This window comes from Rhodnius prolixus, unplaced genomic scaffold, assembly GCF_049639745.1.
Source record: "Rhodnius prolixus isolate KJV_2025 unplaced genomic scaffold, Rpr scaffold_1, whole genome shotgun sequence".
Taxonomy (NCBI): domain Eukaryota; kingdom Metazoa; phylum Arthropoda; class Insecta; order Hemiptera; family Reduviidae; genus Rhodnius; species Rhodnius prolixus.
Window position 1 is genome coordinate 8,686,565 of NW_027411581.1, and position 24,353 is coordinate 8,710,917.

Sequence of the window (24,353 nt, forward strand, 5' to 3'; positions counted from 1 at the left end):
AACAAAACACTAGAGAGATAAATCTAGCCCCATCATCTCCTCTTAAGAAGTGCTCTTAATTGAATTTTCTAACATAAAAATTACAAATAAAAGTCATATATTTTCATTTACAATATACAGGTTTAATGAGTAGGGGAACAGATTTAAAAAAAAAAGGAGTCGCTTTTTAAAAAATATCGAATATGGGTGGAAAAAAGTAATTTTTTTGAGGCTTTTCTATCGCATAGAAATAACCAAACGAAATAGAAGTTAAGACTTCTTGCGATTTCGTTTTTTTTAGCTAAGACGATAAAAATTTAAGCTGAGGCCGCTAGTCGTCTCTACAATTAATGCGGTGATTGCTGAAGGCTTTATTATTAAGTTGAAGGGCAGTGTTTTATTGCTTTAATGTAGTAAATAGTCGGTGCTTAAACAAAATTCTTTTGTGAGGACCAGTCCAATCTTGGATGCGTCACTATTCCACATGCCATAGAGGTAGTACCTCACAATATTTTGTGAGCAAACGCTGTTGTGGAATCTACATACCTTGAAACTCTAGGCGGACAATGTTCGCTCTATATTTGTAATAGTTTATATTTTGAATAACACACGTACACACCATTAAACCTCTATTAGCAACTGTAGTGCGAGAGGTAAAGTAAATGAATTCAAAAACTCTACATCAAACTGATTAATCTACCTCTGATGGTGGATGAAAGTCAGAAACGGTACAGAGATACAATAATCATGTTGCCACGACGGATATATATTTCTTTCTTTTTTTTAATTTTAGAAATACCAATCTTCTTAATACATCACAGAAATTTATTCTGTATGGTCGGTGGCTACGTGGCTGGATCCACAATGCATTCAATGCCAATTATAGTACAAGCTCTTCAGTAAGCTTTGATGTTAAAAACATTGATTAGATTTATAATAGTATTTAATAATTTTAGGTATACTAATGTTTTTCACTGTGAATATAATTACTGCCAACGTTTTAAAGTGTTTAGAGGAGAGGTATGAGATGGTTCGGACATGTGGTGAGGATGGAGAGGGAACAGATAGCGAGGAGAATGTTGGAATGGTGGGTGGAGCGGAGAAGAAAAAGAGAAGAGCTTTGAGGAAACTCCTACAAATGTGAGGCTATTTCTCCTATGACAAATGATATCCAGTAAAATATATTTTTTGCCATCTTTTTCAATGAAGGTAATTAAAGATAGCGAAAATAAAATAAATAAATCCTTATATTAATCAAAACTTTGAGCTCTGTATAAAATTGAATACAATAATAAATTATTGCATATTTGTAACATAATGCGTAAATATCAATTCAATTTCCACAATTGAATTTTAAGTTCATTAGTTCAATAATATAATAACCTATTAAGAAAAATATTCTTTAAATAAAAATATATGTAATATAATATCAAATATTAATCAAATTTCTTTGAGATAAAACATATACGCCTTATTATGCACTTTTTCAATGGAAGAAGATCACCCAATGTAAAACAATTATTGTAGAATAACATAGTTAGCAGGGAAGAGGCCATATTGACCATTGCAGCATCCTCGCCACCAACCCTCATCGATCTAAATGTAAAAAACTAATTACTATTGTGTGTGAATGAATTTATATTATTTTCACAGAGTTAAACAATTTGCTTACCATATCGATATTTGTTATGACATCGTCAGGATCAAATGAAATTTCATCATCAGCAGCTGAAAAATGAAATCATTAGATGTACTTACAGCAATACAAGTAGCAGCGAAACAAGATTTTGGTTTAAGAAGCACTGTGTTTTGCTTTTAATAGGTTTTTTTTTTTTTTCCCTGGCATTGGCTTTTCACCATACAGCCAACTTCATTTAATAAAATTGTTTTTCATCATATTAAATTTGAACAAGGCGTGAATTAAGAAAGCCTCTTAACTACTGCCAATATTTAGTTTTATTGTTAGTCAATGGCCAAGAAGTCGATGTGCCCGGATAAAAAAATAATAATAAATAATTATAATTTACTAGCCTCTCACCAGCTCATGGCTTTAGTTAGTTAGCTTTAGCTGAATTCGTCCATGCTATTGAAGGCATCCTTGAAACGTAGGGAATTCTGCTTATGGCAGTTGACTGCGTAATTTATCTTCAAAGGATAACAGGATGCAGCAAAGCAAATGACAGTGGTACCCGAGGTAGTAGACTAAGCAGTGAAGAAAACCAGTGTAATAACTGTCAAGGTCTTTTTGAAGCAATCATTAAAACTGTCCGGCAGGACAGTTGTATAAGGGTTTTAGATAATTGTTTTCTAACGGTATCAATGTCTTGTGATAGCCCCAAGGCCTCTCAGAATAGGCAAAGTTCAAAAGCCTTTGTGGAATGCCGTATCTATTTGTATAATTAATGATGCACTAATGGAGAATTTAATGAAATCAGCAACTGATGCGAGAAAGTAACAAGTCTTGCCTACCAGAGAGAAGTTAGGATGGAATGGAACCATACTAATCCAAGAACCAGCAAAAATCTTACGCGAAGAATGTAAAGAAAGCCGCAAAGTTAATGTTATGATTTTATTAAATGGGTTACTGTGGCATTTATGGTAAAGTATGTTTGTTATTCGCTTTACTCCAAAACACCTAATCGGTAGTGGGACTTAAAGACCTACCTCAAAAATAGGCATTAATTTATTTTATTGTACTTTTTCGAATTTTTCCTCTCCAATATTTAATTAAATATAAAAAGCAAATTTTCAAGAAATTTGATTACCATAATTATCGTATAAGTTATTATACTTTTAAATTTACATTTAAACAAAATTTCGCCATTCTTAGAAATATTGCAAAATAATTACCTGCTTGGTAATCATACAACGCTATAGCAGTATAGCCTGTATCATCCTCTTCAGGAGAATTGTCGTCCACCACAACAGTTCCAGTTGGATTACGATCTTTAGGTTGAGAATTGTCCTCATTAGCTGGGCAATTTCCTCCACTGGCAACTGAAATATTTTCTTCTGGAGAGCTGTTAACCTAAAGAAGCACAAACATCCAAATTTTTGTTGTTTTTTTTTTTCTTGCGCATACACACGTCTATGGTCATTAGAGTTCACAATTATTAGTTAATTGTCCATCTAAATTAAACTGGTTGAGATTGGATTTCTTTAGTGGATCCAAGTTACAATGACAGGAAATATTTGGTATAAGTACAAAGTAGAAATAAAAAATAATTTTGTATTTCTGAATCACTAAAAATAAAATAGAAAACGCCCTTTTATTCTAAAAAGTAGAAATGAGAATCTTTTCAAGCAAAGATATTTTCATTTTCTCTTATTCTCCTAAAAAATAAGCAATCGAGAAAATTTTCTAATTTGAGTTTTCAATATAGTTTTGAGGTTTCCTACTTAAAAAAAAAGAACGAGATTCTTAGGAACTCTTCCTATTTCTATTAATCAATTAACAGTGACTGTTCTCACCATGACTTAAAATCAGAAAATGCCGCAGCATAAAGTTGTTATTTCATTAGGAACTAACATGGACCCGATAATAAGATTTGGTCAAAATAAGAAGTTGCCGATAAGAAGTGCTATTTTACTGAATATATTATTAATTTCCTCCAATCTTTTTAGAAAAAAGGCTTTCCAAATATTTTTAATACTCATTACTTTCATGGATATCTAAAACTATTAATTGAAACATTTTTCCAGGACATTGTATGAAAGAAAGTAGAGGATATGAAGTTAAACCTCTTTAGTGACTTTTAAACTAGTAATAGCATTTCAAATCCTGTATTATATGATTAAAAATCAAAATTCAATTTGCCAAAATTCTGAACATGAAGATAATCACTTGATCGAAAGTACAACTTAATTAACTGTTCCGGTTCTTGCGGTAAACTTTAAAACAGGCTTAGCGATTTTGTTTTGAGTTCGCATATACAGCAGATCAATCATTTTTCTCAAAAATATTTTTCGAGGAAAAGTTAAGAAATTGTGGGAACTGGCGGTTACGCTTTTCGCATGCAATTATCATAACGTTAACATTACTTTTTCACTACTTAGTAAAAAAAAATAGTCACATGAATGTTTTAAACCAAGATTTCCTTTCTGAGAAAAAATTCTATCAACCTGAGCTTATGTAACTACGATTTGACGTAAATAGTTTAATAAAGAACAGCTACATATGTCAACTAACTTTTTGTAACGTTGTTTTTTCCCTTTGTTATTGGCCTCTTGAGCTAGCAAGTCAGCCATTTACATTCTTCTTTCGAAGCTTCTTTAGTATATTGAATGTTTATAGAATTATCTTGTTGTTTGTTATGAACTCAAAGAGCTCTGTGTAAATGCTGCCATCATCAACGTTATGTTAATATGTCTTAGCGTTTCCATAAGAAACATGTTTTACTCCCTAAATATTATCTCAAACAGTTGATGCTTTAATAATACTGACCCTGAAAAGACAGCTCTCTGGCTAATAAAATTATAATTCTTATGTGAAGCCGGGAAATCAGGCACTAATATCGTTATCGTTTAGAGCTTACTTGGTCGAGGTAGTTTTCAAAATTAATTGAATTGGATCGTTGCCATAAAATATCAGAAAATTATCCAGAAAGCGAACAACTTGAATAAGAAAATATGACCACTAATTTGCTTATATTATTCGGAGGATATTGCAATTGAAGTAATAAGCAAAGGGAAATGTGGAATATTCTTTTTTTTAATTAAAAAATTAAATTATTTAAATTAAAATTAATGTAAGCAGAAATTAAGTAAATCGAAGACTGGAAAACTAGCTTGAAGTAAAAAATAAATACACTAAACCACTCAACTAGAGTATAATATAGTGACAAGCCTTTAATATAAAAATATTTAAACCAAAATCTTTGAAATATGCGGTTAATATTTAGCTAAGAACTTTCTATTACATTAATGTTTTTCATTTTTTCTTTTTTTTTTTAATAAACTACCATTAAATCAATTACCTCTGAGATGGTAAGTTGATTAATAACAAAGTCAATAAACCACTTGTTTTGTTTTACCAATTCTTTTACCCTTATTACATCTGCCTTCAAAGCTCCGATATTCTGAAGCATAAATAACTGTTTTTCTCTTATTCCTCTAATTTCATGGAAAAGAAAGGGGAACCATTCTTCACTTGTAAGAATCCCTAATTCCCTTTCGTCTTCTTCCTCCTTTGTTAAAAAATCCAAATAAAAGTTATTCAAATTCCACGGAAAATTACTAATAAGTACATTTCTAGAGGAGTAGTAACAGGAATACTAGAGTAAATTTAACTCATTTCGGTTCCACTAATTAATTTATAAAGTTTTCCTTTGTCATTTGATAAAGACAAAGTTCATAACTGACAAGCCATTTACAGCTTCTGATTTGATATAGTAAATCCAGGAGAAAACGTCAATATCAAGCAAATGAAAGGCCGACTTTATTTGGATTAAAACTAAATTATGTATACCGTCTATTATTTCTATTGAACCCCTACGCTATACAACGCCCCACTGACTACGTAGTTTCCCTAATGAGACTAAGTATGTGAGTTGGTTGATTAGTTGTAGGGTGTAAATAAATATGTAAGTATAAATGAAGATATTGTAAAATATAATTGAATTACATTCAACTTTTAAAAACTTTAGACGTTTGGAAAACTAGAATTAAACTTTTGGCTTTGTGTTCTTCAGTAACGAAAACATCACTACTGAAAATATAAATGTATTCATAGCCATAAAAAACCGTATGAATCAATATGGATGATTAGTAAAAAAAGTTAAATGTGAGTAATCGCCTCTTTTTAGAAGCCGGGCTCAACATCCCAATGCCCAACTACTAATGATGTATCGTGGAGGGGCGGAAGAACATAACTTTTACTTTTATTTTTCAAACAAATAAAAACAGCTGTAATATTAGGGATCTCCCACAGACAAAACCACACATCGTAACCAAAACACCATACTCGATCTTCAACATGGATTATTTAAATTTCTTTTAATGATGTGGACTGAAAAACTAGCACCTACATATATTCATTGCTGAATCTGCAAGTGTGGATTGCATGTTAACACAGTTTGCATATTGTATATACAAACATTTTAATTTTTATTATGTGTATTTTTTGCCAATTACCTAAGGTAAATAAATTTCATTGAAAAGAATTTTTGGCTATAAAATTAGAACTAAAAGCGAAAAAAAAAATTAAGAGGACTGATTAGCAAAGTAGTTAGCATACTGGATATCAATGGATGACGGACTGATATGGTTCGAATCTAGATGCTGGCCCTTAGTTTTTTACTTCGTCTTAAAGTAAACCGAAATAGATATAGATGTATATATATTTACTTGTTCAGTAGCACTTATAGAAGGGCCACTTATAGTTTCTTGGGAATGTTTATCGTACTCGTTACTAACGCCAGGTTCTCCAGCTCCAATGCAGTCTGTTATACTGGTAGCATTATCCCACTTCCCCTTCAAGGTTTCTTTGGAAACTGTCGTCTGAAACAAAAGTTAATAACAGCAAAAATTAACGTACTGATCCATTCATTATTCTGTAAAAAAAAGAGTGTTATTATAACTTTTCTTAAACAAATATTTATTTTAACATAATTAGAATTTTTTGGTTAAAAATATTGATATTGAACTTATAGGTTAAATCGTCTAGCATAAAAGAAATGTTATAAATGTAAAAATAATTTGCAAGTGAACAAAACAGCAACCAATATTTTGTAAAATCATGCACTGACCATTACAATTACCAACTAAACGGAGTACTAGAACATTAAATATGTGTACCTCATTGCAATTGTCCCCTATTAGTTCTGTCAAGTTTTCTTTGCCTTCCATTCGTTCTTCTTTAAGATAAGTTTCCTTTTTTTGAAGATTAGTTGGGAATACATTTGTTTTGGTATTAAGGCTATCTTCCATTTTAGAAACCGAAACATCACTGCGTTCCACTGAATTCATATCTTTCTTTACCTTATGTTCTTCTGTCCTTAATTGGGCAAGTCGCTTTTCTTCTCTTTCTTTTGCCTCTTTTTCCTCTTGACTTTCTCTTAGACGCCTTTTTTCTTTTTCTTCTGCAGCTCTTTTCTTTGATTCTTCTTCACCTTGTTTTGCAAGGTTTTCAAATTTTTCTCTTAGATTAGAAGGTTTTAATGAACCTGAAAAAAAGTCAATCAATCAATTAATTTCTAGATAGAAGTTTTTCGATTATTAGAAGGCGTTTGGTATTTTAAGCATCTTACACTAAATACATCTCTTGACAAATAAAGAAAATATTATAACAAAACAAATCATATATTCATAAAAGTGAAAATTGAAATATTTTAAATAAAAAATGCATGTAATGCAAAACCTGAATGGAAAATGAAATTCTTAAAAAAAGAATTGGCAGCAGTCTAATATAGAAGAGAGGTGTAATGTTGAAGAACACCTTCTTCGAATATTTTTCATACAAGTTAAAATTCCCAAATTTTCTTTAAAATAGAGACACTTCCGCTTTTATGAATCTAATTATACTTTTTACTTTTATTAATTTAATGGAAAGTTCTGATTTTTTGAGAATTTACGTTGTAATAGTAGATATTATTTAATTAATTGAACCAAATTAATTTAATGATAATTTTGTGGTTTTAGATGGAAGTTATTTAGTGAACTTCTAAATCTTACGACCAGTACCATTTCTCGCATTACCAAAAACACGAGTTGTTGGTTAGGACAATGATCTGTATGAGATCCCGGGAAGAAAAAAACTATTCATGGAATTCCTCATTAAATTAAGTGCTAAAACCACTCAACTAATCCCTTCCCATGGTAACGTATTGCTGAAACTTAACTTGAAACTACATTTTCGATTACTATCGAAATTGTAGAACAATATTTAATTTCTAATATTCAAATTTATTTAAACAAGCGCATTCATTAAGCTCTAAAACATGAAAAACTACTAGCCACCTTATATAAAATGCTAGACATTAATTATTACTTTGATTTTTTCAATCAGTTCTTTATGTTACTTTCACAAGTGAACTGTAAAAATTTTCTCACGAATAAATATACATCTTTTTAAATTTACTTGTGCCTTTTTATATTTTTTTTCTTTAATGGCGCAAAAAATTTTTTGTACTGCTCTGAGAGCAGAAAAAAAAATCCAGATGAAGAAAATCGTACCTATGAGTGGTTTTTGCTTTTCGTAATTAGTTCCAACTTTTTCAGATGCTTCTGAAAAATTATGTGCAGATTTGTCCACACGATCACTTTCAACGCCAAATTTTCCTCCAAATCCCTATAATAAAATTTGTTAACTTTATAATCTGATTTCTATAGTTAATTAGAAATTTTTGAAATTCATTTAAAAAAAATTGCAGAAAAAACAAAAAAGCATATGTCCTATAAAAGAGACAAGAACATTAAAATAACATCTGCTCTATGTTGGGTAATGACTTTCGATAATTACATACAAAAAATGTAAACATTTTATAACAAAAAAGTTCACTTGAGCTGGAGTTTTTTATTTTCAAAGTCAAGGCTTACTACAACTTATAGATAATACATGTATATACTTATTTAAATTAAATTCTAGTAGAATTTTATATCCTTTTGTAAGGAGTTAGATATTTAACAAAATTTAAGCGCGTAAGAGAAAAACTTAACTTTAATTTTCACATTTTGTAAATGGCGTCTTCAGGTAGGTCAAGTTTGACCAAATTCTTATTTAACGGTCCCTTGATGGCAACTAAACGAAATATAACCGTAACCTGTGTTCCGTATAACCGTGAAGCTGTCTTTTCCCATAAAAGTGTTGTTTCGTCCAAATTTTATTTAAACTCAAATTTGGTAAAGCTTGGCGTTATAGCAGTACTCCCTCTTACAAGGAGTAAGTGAAATTGAAAGCCTTAAAAGATGCTATCCTCAGACCTCGCATTAGGGTTGGGTGAAGAGTTCTCGGCTGTGCAAAGAGATGGCGTTGCTAGGAATGAAATTTAGTTTTTGTTGTTATTCATGTAAACATAATCTGCCAATAGTATGTAAATGACCAATTTATTTATTGTGTCTTGTTTGATTTTTTTTTTTGCATGTTTAGATAAAATGAAACAATACATAAGCTTTTCCCAATCTTAAATCATACAGATAACATCATTTGTAGGGTTTTAGATGGAAGTTATTTAGTGAACTTCTAAATCTTACGACCAGTACCATTTCTCGAATTACCAAAAACACGGTTAAGCAAAGTAAGTTCTCTTCCTTGTTCAGTAATAGAGCTGGAGCACCCCCAGGGATCCGTTACAAGACACCTAATGTTTTCAAATTGGTTAAGCCATCAAGAATAGTAAACAAATTATAGCCTGGCTCGATTTATGCATTATTGATTTCACGTTCGATCCGAACTACATAAAAGAAGCATTTCAGTAAGCCTTACTAGCTTTTAATTCATGTTTTCCAAAATTAATAGTAGTACAGCTGATGCTAACTGACTTTCTTGTACCCGCTTTCTTGAAATTATAAGAGTGGAGGAGATTACAAGGCCATGGATGTTTTGAATTTATTGAAAGGCACTAAGGTCTTCTATTTTGGTATTATCGTTCTTCAGAGGATATATTCTTTTTACGGGCTCCGGGAAAGGACGTCACGTTTCCCTCAGCACTGTAGTTTATATATTATTTCTGGTCGTATAATATAAAAGTATTAAGCCCACACTAAGGCGAATAAAATTTACAAATTAAAAGTTTAAAGAAAAGTAAAAATAATAAAAATTAATAAAAAAGCAATTTGGAAATCACACTCTTACAGTTTTGCGCTTGCTTTTTGTGGATCAAGTTTCCGATGTTAGACCCATTGCAATTCTAGTAATAAATAAATAATAGTAAAAATAAATTAATAACTTGCCTTGCTGTAATCGGTTTGGCTGTGATGATGTGGAATTTTCTCAATGTGATCCCACCCAACTGCTGATTTATCTTGACGGTCTGCTTGAATACCAAATTTTCCACCAAAGCCTACAGCATAATCTGGAAAAAAAGTTAATATCAGTTACTGAATTATGTTTTTACTGATAAACTAACTGAACTATTTGTATATTGACATTGCATCTACTTCTAATAGATGCATTCCTAGCTATCTCAGTAAGAAAAAAAGAAGAAGATAACATTAACTAATTAATTAACTATGGCACATTATCTTGTATGTGTGGCTTTTTAACTCGAGGCTAAATTATTTATTACCATGAAACAAAACAGAAACATTCAATCTGAAGTGGGGTAAAAGCCGAACAGCTATATAAATGGATTTTTTTTTTTTACCTAACCCCGATGAAAACAGAAGAAAACCTAAGGAAGAAAATTCGAAACCGGTGAAAATTAAAAAAAAAAATCTCTCAGAAGACGGAATCATTAACATGGTCCTGCAGTTGTAGATTCAATTAAATATATGTAGAGAATCTAAACAAAACAAAATTAACATTTGATTCATAACTATCGTTCCAATAATCTCCTACAATCGATTTTCATTGAAAACATTTTAAAAAAGGTTTCGTCTCATATTTGTCTTCTTAACTTTATCTACCGTACAGATAAATAACTGAAGTAAACATTAAAATGACACGTTGGGAAAATAACTCCTTCTTCAGCAACCTTTAAAATAAATGTCCCCAGAAATATCTAACAAAAGTCATAAGTTTTTGTATGAGCAATTACTACTAGTTCATACTTCAAAAAACCTTTCGGATTGGATTTCAAGAAAATTGCGGAAAAAGTAAAAAATAGGATGTTCCACAAGTTCAAAACGTGCTGTATGTTTCACAAGTTCTCAGCAGTTGCTGCCTTTTTGTCTAAGGAAATTGAGCTTTTCTTATCAACAAACATAATATAATTTTATTAGATCAATATCTCAAAATTAAATACCTATTTGTGATTCATGTTTGTGTAACTTCTCCACATGATCCCACCCTACTGCAGATTTATCTTGTCTATCAGTCTGCACTCCAAATTTTCCACCAAAACCTGTCCTGTAATCTGTCTGTGAGGCATGTTTTTGTGGAGCCTCTTTGTGTTCCCAGCTGACTGCACTCTAAAATTGCAAAATACCTTAATTATTCGCAGATCTCCACTTCCATAATCGCTGGTTAAATTTTTTATTTTTCAGTTTGTAAACTACCTTATCTATTCTGTCTGTTTGTACACCAAATTTGCCACCGAACCCAGTACTGTAATCTTTCTGTGATACATGTTTCTCCAATTTGGCAACATAATCATGTCCTACTGCAGAGTCATCCATTCTGAAACAAATTTCTTACTTGAAACATAATAACAGATGATGTACGAATTCAGTAGAACTATAATTCATAGATCTAAAATCCCACCTGTCAGTCTGAATTCCAAATTTGCCACCATATCCAAAAGCTGCCTTTGGACCCTCATCTAGCTGTTTTTTTTTCTGAATTGCATCGGAAGCAGCAACTTCTTCTCTCAATTTTTTCATGCTAAAACAATGAATAACGAAAGTTTTCGCTTTAAAGTATATTAAAAACTGATAATTCTGAGAATAAAACTAGTGAAAAAAGAATTAATCAAGCATTGATTTCTCTCAAAATCATACGCAAATTTAAATTAACATATGGCCAAACATTTATCACATTCAAATCAGAATTGTTTTTATAGCAAAGAAGTAAAACTGAACTCAAATTTATTAATTCAAACAGCTATATTGGAAGCATCAATGGCTTAGACTGTAACACTAATGATACCAACTTTACTTGAGACAGAAAACTATCAAACAATCCCAACTTTCTTTTTGGGTTCTATCGTTAGTAATCTAGACTTGGGAGTTCTATGTATAATTGCATCTCGGTCTAAAAACTTTATCAGGCATTTTCAGTTTTTTTTTATCTTCCAAAATATTATTTTTAAGGATTTTATACAGGAATGGTTAGTGCACTCGAATCCCATTCGGAAATCCTCATCCCCCGAGTCCAGCAGCCAGTGCCTTTACATTTTCTCTACCAATGAACTCTTCCAGATCATTGTCAGGGAATAGGCAATGTGGTCTATAACAAGAGGACATCGTCTGAAGGCTAGCAATGCGCTGTGAAGTGTGAAGTCTGTGAAGCTTATAGGGCCCAATTACAGTAGAAGCTGAGTCACCTTAAATAAAAATAAATCCGATATTGCTTTCTTTCATGAAGCTAATGCTTTTATGTTTTCGATACTCTAAGCACGCGAAACTCAAAATAATAACATTACTCAAAACACAAGATAGAGAAATAAATGTTAGCAGTTATCAAATTCGTCGAAGAAAAACATATAAAAGTCAGCAAGTTCATTTCGCTTCTATTTATTTGAGAAGGGTGCAAGGATTGAATGGTTGTTTGCTTTCAAAAATAAGACACTACAATTTTTAACAACTAAAATTTCATTTCCAATAAAAAGAGGAGATAGCCGCCTTAAAGCAGTCATTAAATAAATCAAATAAGCAATCTTTAAATTTAAATTAAGTTAAAAGTTTCTTTGATTTCTTCACGCCCACTAGAATTCCCACCCACTTTGCTGGTAAAAACATTTATATAAGAACATAAATTATCTTTAATTATTTATGTAATTAATTTTTACACACTCAATTGAACCTGCTGTTCTACCAGAACCGTCAATAGTTCGTGATCCCCATCTTTGCTCTTCTTCAGAAACGTCATTTATAAAATCAGGATCTGTTTCCCAATCATCGTCTGCTGGTAGAACTTCCAGTTTTGCTCCTGCTGCAGCTTTCCACATTTTATTAAGGTGACCAATTCAGGGTGCTACTTAAATTGGATTTCTGGAAATATATTGGTTAAATATGTCACTCAATTTTATCCTTTTGAAAGAAAAAAAAAATATATATATATAAGAACCAACAACTTTACTGCACTATACCTGAATTAAACTGTACAATAATCTCAATTTGTTTTAACATTTGTTTTCAGAGATTAGATTAATTCTTTCAACTCTGACGTATTAACCTTCAAAACGACCGAAATTGACGAAGCTACCTAACGACTACATTGAAGTAGCGAAGATAACACAACTTGCGAGATGACTAATTGTTACCTTTTTAACTGCCATGTCAGGTTGCTAAGATCATTTTCGGAAATTCCCACCAGTCGTAATTAGAATTTAGGTTAGAACTTGACTGAATTAAGTTTAAATGCTGAGCATCTCACAACAATTTAATTGAATAGATAATTTGTAACACTGAAGAATGTTAAAACTAAATGTGGTTAGACAATAATACAGTTATTGTATCATTAGTTAGTGGAATTTGATATTTAGTCAATAGGTTATATTCGGCAATATATGTATGTATTTTATATTAAGCTTGAATTGTGATTATTTATCATAGAAAAAAATACGCTTTCCATTGTTAAAATTTTAATCTCAAAGTTATACGATACAATTTTAGTGTTAGACGATATTTATTGAATAATGTTTTAATTAATTTACTAATACATATGTATATTTTATCATTATTATTTTTCTTTATGTAAAACATGCGGACGAAAGCGTTCCGCAACTACTGTGACACTTCTTGAAGAAAGATGTGTCGTGTTTTTTAAGAAGATAAACAGAAGAATAATTTGTAAATATCGGGGAAAAGGGATTAGCTATGCGGTTAGCGTATTGGATTTCCACGCGGAGGTCCCGGGTTCGAATGCAGCTGCTGACCCTTAGATTTTTTCCTCCTAGGAGCTTCTTACAGCTCACTGTCCGGTGATGGACAGTGTTGTCTAACGAAAGCACCCTGTCCGGAGGCCGGCAGTGCACTAAAGAAAGCTCCGGGCGCCAATAACCTTAGATGTTGACGCGCCTTAAATCATTTAAAAAATATATCGGGGTTGCAGATTCATTACTAGCGTCTATTAGTTTTGAATTAACCAGCTGACGTGATTTCATAACCATTGATACCCTTAATGTTTTAAAGTACGTATTCTGTAACGAATAGAAAAACTTGTGATGTACCAGACTGAATGAAGTATATAATATAGTGTGCCGCGGGTGCGGAAATCTGCAAATTACTTATACGACCAAATATAAACCTGTTACCTTATTCAAGCTCAGAATTAGAAACAATCGAAAAAGTACTAAACTTCAGATAGGATTTTTTTTTCTTATATTGTTTACAATTTCAGGCCTGTCATCATCAGCACGCATATCTCACTGAAGATGTTCACACCAGAGAACATACAGCAACAAAAAAAAAGTTTGGCGAGATTCCAGTACTCTACCACTGTCCTGTTATAATCTCCCCAAAGATTATCTCATAAATATTACTAATTGCTGCAAACTAAAATGGAATACTTAAAATAATTCTTTTTAATATTATAGATCCTTAGATATGCTTAGGTATAGCTAAATATGCCGGTGGCTGTTGGGGTGGGGCACATCCAAACCAATATCTTTAGTTTATCCAATAAATTATGAAGCTTCATCTAATCCAACTCATTCAGTTATTAATTTAAAATTGTCATTTTAAAATAATAGTGACTCCTGATATAAATACACCACTTTAATGTAAATGAACCCTACATCTGGATCACCACTGCGAAGAGATGAGCTATCTATATCATAAATCAAATTTCCATTGTTCTTTACGAAATGTCTCTTAAAGAAAGTTATTTGTTATGATTGCTTATTTCAAGAATGCAAAGAGAAATTTTTCAAGCAATTTGAAACAGAAGAGTTTAGCAAAAATTATAGTATTTAAATTAAATGTGTTGGATGCATAAGTATAAGTTTACGAGGCGATTGTATAATTAACAGATAAATAAAGTGAAATTATAGTTCACTCTTCTTCTATTTTTCCGTCAGCTTTTTATTTATTTAAAAAACATATAGTATACTCTTTTTTTTTTTACCTTAAAAGAGCTAGAGCAATGAAATCTATTCTATTAGTTTTAAAATTATATAAGAGTTTATTCATTAAGACATAGATTTAAATTCGGCATATGTTACAAAACCATCGTTGTCCTTATCAGCTTCTTTGAGAACTTCATCCACCAAATCCTCCAAATCCTTGTCAGACTGCACTACAGCAGAGTCGTAATCCTCTCCTATAAAAAAAAAAGTTTAAAAACTAAAGGCAGAAATAGCTCGTATAGTTTTTTTTTCATAACGGGTTTTGTCCTAAAAAATTATGATCACATATTTATAACTAAAAGTAAAGTAATTGCCTATTTTTAGGCGGGCTTTACGTCCAACTAGTTGTCATAGGCGGAGGCGACTAGCAAATACTTTACTGTAAATTTCTTTTATTAACCATTAAATAAAATTATTCACTTGTTTTGTACAGAAAAAGTATTTCAAATACCAAACTTGAACAGAAAAATCTATAATTTTATCACTCCCTGACAAAAAAAAAATCTCAATTTTAATACGCGAAGATTTACATAAGAAAATAATTTAAATACAAGAATGCGCCTTATCACTATAGCCACCAACTCCAATCACAGTACTGCGGGTGGTAATGGTTTCTGTACTCAGAAAGCATAAAAGCAATCATCCTGATTGATACACGTATTGTCGAGCCAAACTATAATAACTAATTTTTAATTAAAACTATCCACAACTGAGGTTATTAAACCGGAACAGTTATCACCCGGTATTTTCTCTCGTCAAGGACAATGGAAAGGAAATATTGCTAAGGGCAGCCGATTCAACTGAAATACGAGACCACCGCGTTTAGAATGAGTTTTACTAATTTTTAACCATAATTAAATTATGCATTAATTTAACTAAGCATACATACATAGCGTTTTCAAGAGTTTTAAACAACACACAGTAAAGGGACATGTGAAAAGTGTCACTTGAAGCAACAAATTTATGTTTAATAGTAAAGATAAAAACTTCACTAAAGCACAAAATCTTTACAACTTCACAAAATGTTCGTAGAGATAAAGTTCAACAGAGTAAACTGAGACTGTACTGCACATTGGAAGAACATTAAATCTCGATAAATTTACAAAAACAAAATGACAGTATTGGAAACAATAACATTTTAAAAAGCTACCATATTGTCGAAGTTGGAAAGCGCATTAAAGATTCAATAAGCATAATTACCTTTTACTAAATTATCAAGATACATTTCACAGACATAAAATTTGTTGAAGATAGTGGTTTAATCCTCATCATATTCTATCATTAATAAAAGCAAAAAATTAAAAAGTTAATTTAATTCCCAATTTTGAAAGGGCCACAAATAATCATTTTGAAAAGTTCAATATTTTAATGGAAAAATGGAAAATAGTTTTTCTAGAATCAATATTACAGTGTAAATAATTATTCAAATTATATACGAATATTTCGTCCAAAATCTGGAACTTTCATCTTATTTATTCTATCTAAATAATTCTGAACGAAAACGTATGAACAAAACTTAAATTTTGCAGTTCCTGACTTGAAAATATGGAACTTTTTTCACATCACCGAAAATATTTAGTCACACTTTAGGGTAATTCACATATATCTAACAACGTAGTTGCTTTGAGTGGACAATTTATTATTTTTATTCAAAGTTTCTAAACTTAGCTTAAGATGGTATGCCCATGTAGAAAGAGAAGATTACGTATTAACCCGGACGCATGATTTCTGTTTCCATTTTTTTTTTTTTCCAGCTAGAGTTGTAATACTTAATCATTCCACTTTACGAACAGATATTTAAGTTTGGTTAAGATATTAGGTTATTACTTATTAATTGTTTAAAAATGTAACTGTTTTCCTAAATTAAATTATTAAAATATTTATGAATAAAGAAGATCAAATAATTTCAAATATTTTTCGTTGATGGGCACTACTCAGCAATCTGTTATACACTGTTCTGCATTGCTGCATTCAAATTTCTGCAATACTCTGGCCATTTTCAATTTTAGTTAGAATACCTTGATCATAAGGGAAGGGATTAGCTATGAGGTTAGCATACTGGACTCCCACGAGGAGGTCCCGGGTTCGAATCCAGCAGCTGACCCTTAGATTTTCTCTTCCTAGGAGCTTCTTACAGCTCACTGTCCGGTGATGGAGGATCCGGAGGCCGGCAGTGCACTGGAAAAAGCTCCGGGCGCTAATAACCTCAGCTGTTGATGCGCCAAAAAAAAAAAAAAAAAATACCTTGATCATATATTTATAACTAAAAGTAAAGTAATTGCCTATTTTTTAGGCGGGGCTTTACGTCCAACTACCAATTAGGTGTCATAGACGGAGGCGACTAGCAAATACTTTACTGTAAATTTCTTTTATTAACCATTAAATAAAATCCAAGGCCTAAGATCGAGAATCGAACCCAGTACCACAATACATATTAGCTTTACAGGTTCCGCCTCTAACGCTCGGCCACCGTGGCGCCTGATATTTATAACTATTTCACTACAATGTTACCCAAATAATGTTTTCCTCATTTGCATGCAATAAAAACATTTTTCTTAATAAAAAGATGCATAAAATAAAAATATTAAATTCAATAACCTCCATTCCCCATAATTTAAAGTATAGTAAAAAGTTCAGAAGATCGTAAACTTCCAATTATAGGACGAACTCCCTCCTATTTATTATGTACTTATACTCTACACACTGCAGTTAAAAAATAATCTATACAATTTCCACTTAGTAAGAGAATACTGTAGAGAGTAAAATTACTCATACTTCAATAAAAGTTATTCATCAAGTAATTGTGAAATATTTTATAAATAATTAGTATTAGTACGAAATGAATGTTTCTATACAAATAACAATTACCGTTTTATAAAAGTAGACTATATTTATTCGCTTTTTTAAACAATAGTAACAAAAATTCTAAAGATAATACCTCATCTCCCTCAACCAGTTTCTCGTTTCTGATAGTGGTTAAGAAAAATACTTGAGTATGTTTGTATATTGGAGTACCTACTTATCGAACATGAAAATAACAATTATCCCATAACACAAATTCACGTGTTAAATTTAAGATTAGGAATGGCTCAATTATCTGTTATTGCACTGTTTAAATTACACGCTTCTTTTGAACTTTATCAAAATTTTTAAAACGCAGTTTAATAATCCAATTTTAACGAACTCCGTCAAAAACCTTCATTTTCCCTTTGTCTTCTTTCATTTCTTCTATCTTCTCTTGCTTTACCTCACCTGATTAGGAACTGAAATAAGGTTTGTAAAGAAAATGGTTAATTTTTTGCTTATTCAGAACCAGGAAAATTTTAGAACAACCACGCTAGATTTTTTTTTTAAAGTACTTACATATAGAGAAAATTAATGCTGAGAGGGGGGAGCGGCACCACCCGCTGCTTTCTGCTGTGCGCGTACAAATTCTGGGTAATCTATGTAGCCATCAGAATTTGCATCATCCAATGAGAGAATAGGATCTATAAGACTAACCAATTCTTCATCTTTAAATATCTTTTCCTGCATAGATTTCTGCCCAGGAGCATGATCACCTTGCCCTCCTTGTTCTGACAACACAAGGACAATACATACCACAAATTACCACTATTACGTCAGTACGCAACATAATTTATACGCTTTGACTCCATTTAGAAAAAAAGCGTGACACACAATAGCAAAAAGCAAAAAACAGTATTAGATTAAAAAAGAATCGCAGCCACTAATTGTTTACTTTCAACCACAAAATTAATCTTTTAGATGCGAATAAATATTACAAAAGCAAGACAGAAAACTTGCAGCAGCACCATAAGCATTATAAAAGAACTAATGGTCTGTATGTCGACAGACCAGTCAGGATTCACGAAAGATGTTTTACTTAAACTAGGATACTTTTTTTGGGTAAAAATTAAAGAAATATTTATTCCAAAAAAGTAAAAATCTTATGGATTATTGAAGATCACATAGAATTAAGGAAGTTTAAACACATAAATTACTTGTGTAAAGTTTATGTAAGATTACTACTAGATTCCTTTCGCAAGGTCCTTCTTGTACTAGTATTTGAAAACTCACTGAACATTGGCAAATGAATTATTAGATATCTTCTTCTTCATCTACATGCACCACAGGCGCAGATAGCAGCTCTCGGTCTCCACAACAATAGCTAACGACCTTCCTCTGTTGACAGTAAGCGCATCTCCTCTCCCTCATCCAGGTTCTCATTCTGAACAAGCATCTTGTTAAGTTTCTTCTGATTCTTGAACATTTGTCCACCTTTTTATTGGAGGCGTTCTTGGATGTACCTCTTCAGGTTCACACTGAATAATTTTTTCAGAATTGCAATCTTCCATACTCATCAAAGGATGTCCAAAAACCATTTCAATCCCTACACACTTATCTAAAGCAGATAGATAACTTTGTACCTCACCCCCCAAAGCGTCGCCTTTTCTTTAGCAGATGGAAATTAGAGCCTCGACCCACTTCTAAGACACATTATCTTTTCTCAGATTTTCGCTACTACTTCCTAGCTACAGACTCCTTTTACATTTTCTAAATAGCAGCTTCTACTTCGTGCAACAAATTCGCGAGCTATTCTAGATTTCTATTCCCGGTAAATAGCTCTTCTCTTTTGTATCTTAAAATTGCACATGGAATCTATTTCTTATTGCTCTTCCTTAAAAGCTTTTCCTTGCTTCACTATGAATAAACAGATTCTTGTTGGATCGTTCAATCTTCCAATACAAATCATTAGGTAAGGTTATTGGTGCTGATGAGTTCTGTCATTCAGGAACACCAACCAAACAGACCAGGCAGTTTTCTTACAATGTGCTGCAAAACCAGACGCTGTATTGTATCACGTTTTGTGAGAACATTGAACAAGGGTAATGCTCTTGATTTATCTGTTCCAATTTTAGCTACTATTTCATGGGCGCTGCTAAATAAACTATTCCCCGTTCCAAAAGCCAATTGTAACTCATTCCCTATAGGTAATCCTTGAGCATAGATATACATAGTACCTCAATATCTGTGTCAACGGTTGTAATGAGAATTGCTTTATCCTCATGGCATAGCTTGAGGTGCATGCAAAACCAAGCACTTCCTGTAACTTCATGTGTACAAGATGTGTGCTTCGTACTCTAGGTCCAGTTCGTGAACTTTGAACATCTTCACCATTGTCAAAGATGCTTTCTATGATCCATAAAATGTTTGATGGCACAATATGTGAGAAAGCTGAACTATTCAATTTTGTTTTCGTATTTTACAAAAAAGTTTGCCAGTAAATTTCCACATTTTTGTCTTGCAAATTTTTAAGAGAATCTTGCCAGATGTCCCATCTAGGATGTCCTTTCTAGCCGGGTTACATATTGAAGTTGATTGGAAAGGTATGTGATAAATATTTCAGTTTTACATTCTTGAAAGTTCTTTGTAATTGCTGGCTTCAGAATCTGGACTGTTACAGCTCCATCAATAATGCTGAAAGTACCAAAAGTGGTCAATGGTATATTATTATAATCATTTAAGAAAATCACTTTTTGAACTTAGTGTTGTTATATGCTCTACCATTAAGAGCTGGAGGATATTATTAATTTCCATGACGAAATAACTCTTCAAGATCTTCATATCATGTTTGACATCCAAGGTGTAGCTTACATAATTATTTTTTAGAGTGGATACCTGATTCTTCTTTTTCTGGCCTACTTTTCAAAGTCTGGTATCAGTAAACTGTACTTGTTACGGTGGTTTGAGTAATCAATGAATCTTATTCCTTCTGCAGTGAATTTATAAAACTGCTCCAGGCCTAAGACTTAAGTTTTTACCTATCTTATATTTATTTATATTTTACATAAAAATATAAATATGAACTTGTTTCAAATATTTAGTTTGGCAACCATAATCGAAAATGGAAGCCATTGCCTTCAGAGGCCACATCTCAAATGACTCAATAACTATATTTTTAAGCAACGTAAAGAGGAACATGCATGTAGCATTTTGTGCTTCTATGATTCTTGAATGATATGAACATGAATTGCTTGTCCGACTCACTTCAAAAACTTCCACTTTTTGAAAGTTACGATTCAGCATTTTATATTTTTTCTTTCTTCCGTTAACAGAAACTACTGATTAAAAACTTTAAGAGAAAGAGATGATGACTGACCGATTTACAAACCTAAAACTTTAATTAATTAAATGGTAAATGGAGTATATTCTGAAATACTTTGATTACCATGCCAATGAATTAATGACTTGATGAGTTCACAGCCATCCAATTTGTTGTTATTGTCTGCGTCGTGCATCTTGAAATAATGGAATTGTAATTCTTGCTCTGACATTTTGCTGGTGTCTATTGGCACGGATAAATGTTCAGCAATATGCCTGTAAAAAAAGTGTTTTTTAATGTTCGGTTAATCAAATATCAAATGGCTTTATTAATTAATCAACAATTAGTACTAATTTTTAAATGTACTTAAGTTGAGTAATGCATAACGTAGTTGAGAGGTAGGTGCTCTGAAGAAACGCTGCTCAGCGTATTCAGCGTTTAAATAATATAATATACCAGCACTTCTGGTAGAAGATGTAAAAGCACTTCTTCGCACTATCACTGGAAAGGTACGTTCCAATTTAATAATAAATTGTCAATTGCGAGCAGTAAGGCATGGTTCCCAGGACGTTCCTCACCAACTTATATAATCGTACGTCGACTTGAAATCAGTATAAACCTCTCTCAAAAAACACAGGAATATTCGTTTCGTTAAACGAATGAAATGAAATTTCTGATATTTTTCTTCTAAATGGAGTATATTGGTGACAGTTCGATTTAACAAAGCATAAATCAAACATGTTCATATTTTTAAGAACATGAAACTTACTGTTTTTCTTGAGCAATATTGGCGACATTTAGTACTTGAGGTTGGCCATGTGAGGAGTGGTGCGCGCCTCCTTGCAATTGCATTGGCTGTTGCACTTGCTGCGCATGCATTTGTTGAGCGTGCATTTGCGCCTGCTGCTGTAACTGAGCCTGTTGTTGCATATGTGCCGGTTGCATGTGTGCTTGTTGCTGCATATGTAATTGCTGTTGTTGCATAGGAACCTAAATAAAAGAAAAGAAATGAAAAATTACAATTAAAATTTAAACAATTATTACAAGTTGTGGAACCCATATTTTACCTGTTGAACCGGCACATGCTGCTGTTGCATATGTTGTACATGCTGCATTTGGGGCACACCCTGCTGTATAAAAAATAATTTTTGTTTAACCACTATGTATAAAATGCAGAAATATAGATTTAAAAATTCCACACATCTCGTAGGTATAAAACTAATCAATAATATTAAATTCATTGATAAAAATATGCCAAATTTAAAACTTCAGGCAAACATGAGATAAAACCCCTTACTGCTTTAGAAATTTACTGTTTCTTTAAATTTATAAAACTTAAGGCTCAACTTTTTAATTAAGTTCAGTATAGTTTGCCCCGACTGAGATAGTTCTCCACTATTATTCCTAAACTCATCTCTAACGAATACCACTACATGCAAAAGTATAAATTGGTTTCATTATAATTATATTAACCTTTTGTTCACTTAATTTTACAGTATTTCTTTAAACAAGAACTGCAAAGAACTTTACAGTAACAAATGTTGCGCTTTCAATTTCTAATTATTTTTTCAGGATGAAATAATTATGCAACCAATTTTCCTGGTTTGATCTGATGAAATCAAAGGGACTTGCCCCCTCAAAATAGTGAAGTAAGGGCAAAGAAGTTAAGTCATTGCCCACCTTATTTAAATATGAACTGAAATCATTTCGAGATTCGCATTTTATGAAAGGGACGTTAGCACGAGATAGAAATAATTTCAATCACGACTTAGTACAAGAAAAGTAGACTGATTGTACTTCATGGATTCACTTCAGTACATGAGGGGTACTTCTGAGATACAATTTTGAATTAATTTATTTATTAATTCAAGCAATTAATTGCTTTATTTTTATGGCACCAAATGTAGTTCTCACTGGGTTAATCTTTATGCAACTCTTGCAGTTTTAATAGCAGTCTCTCTAAACTTAACTTCAACATAATTCATGTGCAATATTTATGTTCTTGGTAGACAATTCTTGTTTTAATTTTATTTTTGTAGATAAAAGCTTCACAATATTTGAAAGCCTTCCTTCCAATTTTTTCAAAACATTTAAGAAATTACATTAAGGAAAGATGAATCAAAAAACCCATTTTCAATAGCAGTGCTTGGTTACAGTTAGGCTACAGCATATAAAGAAAATAAAAATATTATGGATTAATAAAAATAACGTGAATGAGTCTAACTTACGACACCTATATAATAACTTGAAGGGTGCAACAACGAAATTAAATTTTTAAATACCAAGATTTCATACTTGGATTTTATTTCATGCAGGCCTAACCATATTTTAAATCAATGTTTCAGTTATCTCAATGTCTTTTGTAAAATAATTACTAATCTTTGGTAACTAAAAGTAAATAATTCAATAGTGGCACCTGTTGATAATGTTGAGGTGGCACCCCAGGAGGCAATCCTTGATGACCACCCGAAGGAACAAAAAAGTTAAGAGAAAGAATTACGTAGATAATTGTATCGGCCGCCTGCATTCTGAAACAATTATAACGGAAATCAATGTTTAGATACTTTTTGCATATGTTTTGATCATTCCTGATTTATCTTTGTCAGCAAATAAAAACCTAATTATTTTGTACATAAATACTGTTGTTTCTTTCACCATTAATAAATTTAACTAGAAGTTATCTACTTATTCGTTAAACATGTTACTAACATACACGTTTAATAATTAAAAGTTCTACTTGTTACTTTAGATGGGCATACTTTTTAATTAAAATTATCTTTAGCAACTTACTTATTCGTTCCTTTATATTAGGCTCAAGCACATAGTACACTAATAACATTCACAACTATAGTTAGAAATGGAAACCTAGTCGTCAAAAAATTTTCTTCACCACGTAGTATGTACCTACCGTCAACCTTCAATTCAAACTGCAAATAAATACACGTGTACAAGCGCAGTCTGTCACAAGTTGAGCATTTGTAGCAAATATCAATGTAATTCTTGGACAAAACTAACTAATCTTCTTAATGCTAATTTTATTAGTGTATAATGAAAAAAATACAAGTTAATACACCCTGTTTAAATTAGGATGATTATACTTCCCCATTAAGGATTATTATTTCTGGAAATGTTTCACCTATCGTCAAATTATAGAATAGCACTTATTTATTGCAATAATTTCAATAGTGACATTCGAAGAATGATAGAGATCTATATAGTTTTTTAGAAAAATTTTAATTTAATTTTTTGCCATTTTTTCTCTTCACAATGCAATTAACTTATTTGTTTTTAGCGTCTGTCAGACTTATTATCGATATTAAGTATCAATAAATTTGCCTACACCTTTTTCGATTTTTTTGTTTTCAAATGGACGGGAATATATTTTT

The 24,353-nt window shown here is 31.7% G+C and overlaps 2 protein-coding genes and 1 long non-coding RNA gene across 11 annotated transcripts in view; 1 reads left to right on the plus strand and 2 right to left on the minus strand.

Annotated features, from left to right (window-relative positions):
• The window catches only part of LOC141460569 (uncharacterized), a 34,323-nt gene extending 33,226 nt beyond the window's left edge, over positions 1-1,097 (plus strand). Inside the window, exon 3 of one of the 2 annotated variants that reach the window (XR_012462206.1) lies at positions 986-1,097. This is a non-coding gene — a long non-coding RNA (uncharacterized lncRNA). The remainder of the gene's footprint in view (positions 1-985) is intronic. The other variant, XR_012462182.1, reaches the window with a different exon arrangement.
• Positions 1,098-1,208: 111 nt separating this feature from the next.
• Positions 1,209-13,026, minus strand: Cortactin (cortactin). 2 transcript variants are annotated; one of them, XM_074133430.1, is made up of 13 exons: positions 12,885-13,026; positions 12,589-12,786; positions 11,339-11,458; positions 11,134-11,254; positions 10,881-11,046; positions 9,868-9,989; positions 8,152-8,266; positions 6,775-7,142; positions 6,325-6,477; positions 4,956-5,165; positions 2,830-3,007; positions 1,652-1,707; positions 1,209-1,575 (listed from the first exon to the last, which is right to left on the minus strand). In XM_074133430.1, the coding sequence occupies exons 2-13, from the start codon at positions 12,741-12,743 to the stop codon at positions 1,498-1,500; spliced, it is 1,842 nt and encodes a 613-aa protein (XP_073989531.1). In that variant the 5' UTR covers positions 12,744-12,786; positions 12,885-13,026; the 3' UTR covers positions 1,209-1,497. The 2 variants fall into 2 exon arrangements, with proteins under 2 accessions (XP_073989531.1, XP_073989600.1); XM_074133499.1 differs by lacking the exon at positions 4,956-5,165.
• On the minus strand, positions 12,885-24,243 carry LOC141459506 (uncharacterized). Of its 7 annotated transcripts, none has more exons than XM_074138786.1 (7): positions 23,653-23,693; positions 23,384-23,495; positions 22,035-22,097; positions 21,737-21,957; positions 21,094-21,242; positions 18,228-18,439; positions 14,892-15,058 (listed from the first exon to the last, which is right to left on the minus strand). In XM_074138786.1, exons 1-6 carry the CDS (start codon positions 23,676-23,678, stop codon positions 18,240-18,242), a joined length of 771 nt encoding a protein of 256 aa, XP_073994887.1. In that variant the 5' UTR covers positions 23,679-23,693; the 3' UTR covers positions 14,892-15,058; positions 18,228-18,239. The 7 variants fall into 7 exon arrangements, with proteins under 7 accessions (XP_073995275.1, XP_073994887.1, XP_073995192.1 ...); XM_074139091.1 differs by lacking the exons at positions 14,892-15,058; positions 23,653-23,693 and adding exons at positions 17,520-18,127; positions 23,876-24,243 and having other exon boundaries at positions 22,035-22,094; XM_074139025.1 differs by lacking the exons at positions 14,892-15,058; positions 23,653-23,693 and adding exons at positions 17,520-18,127; positions 23,758-24,241 and having other exon boundaries at positions 22,035-22,094.
• Positions 24,244-24,353: the final 110 nt, after the last annotated feature.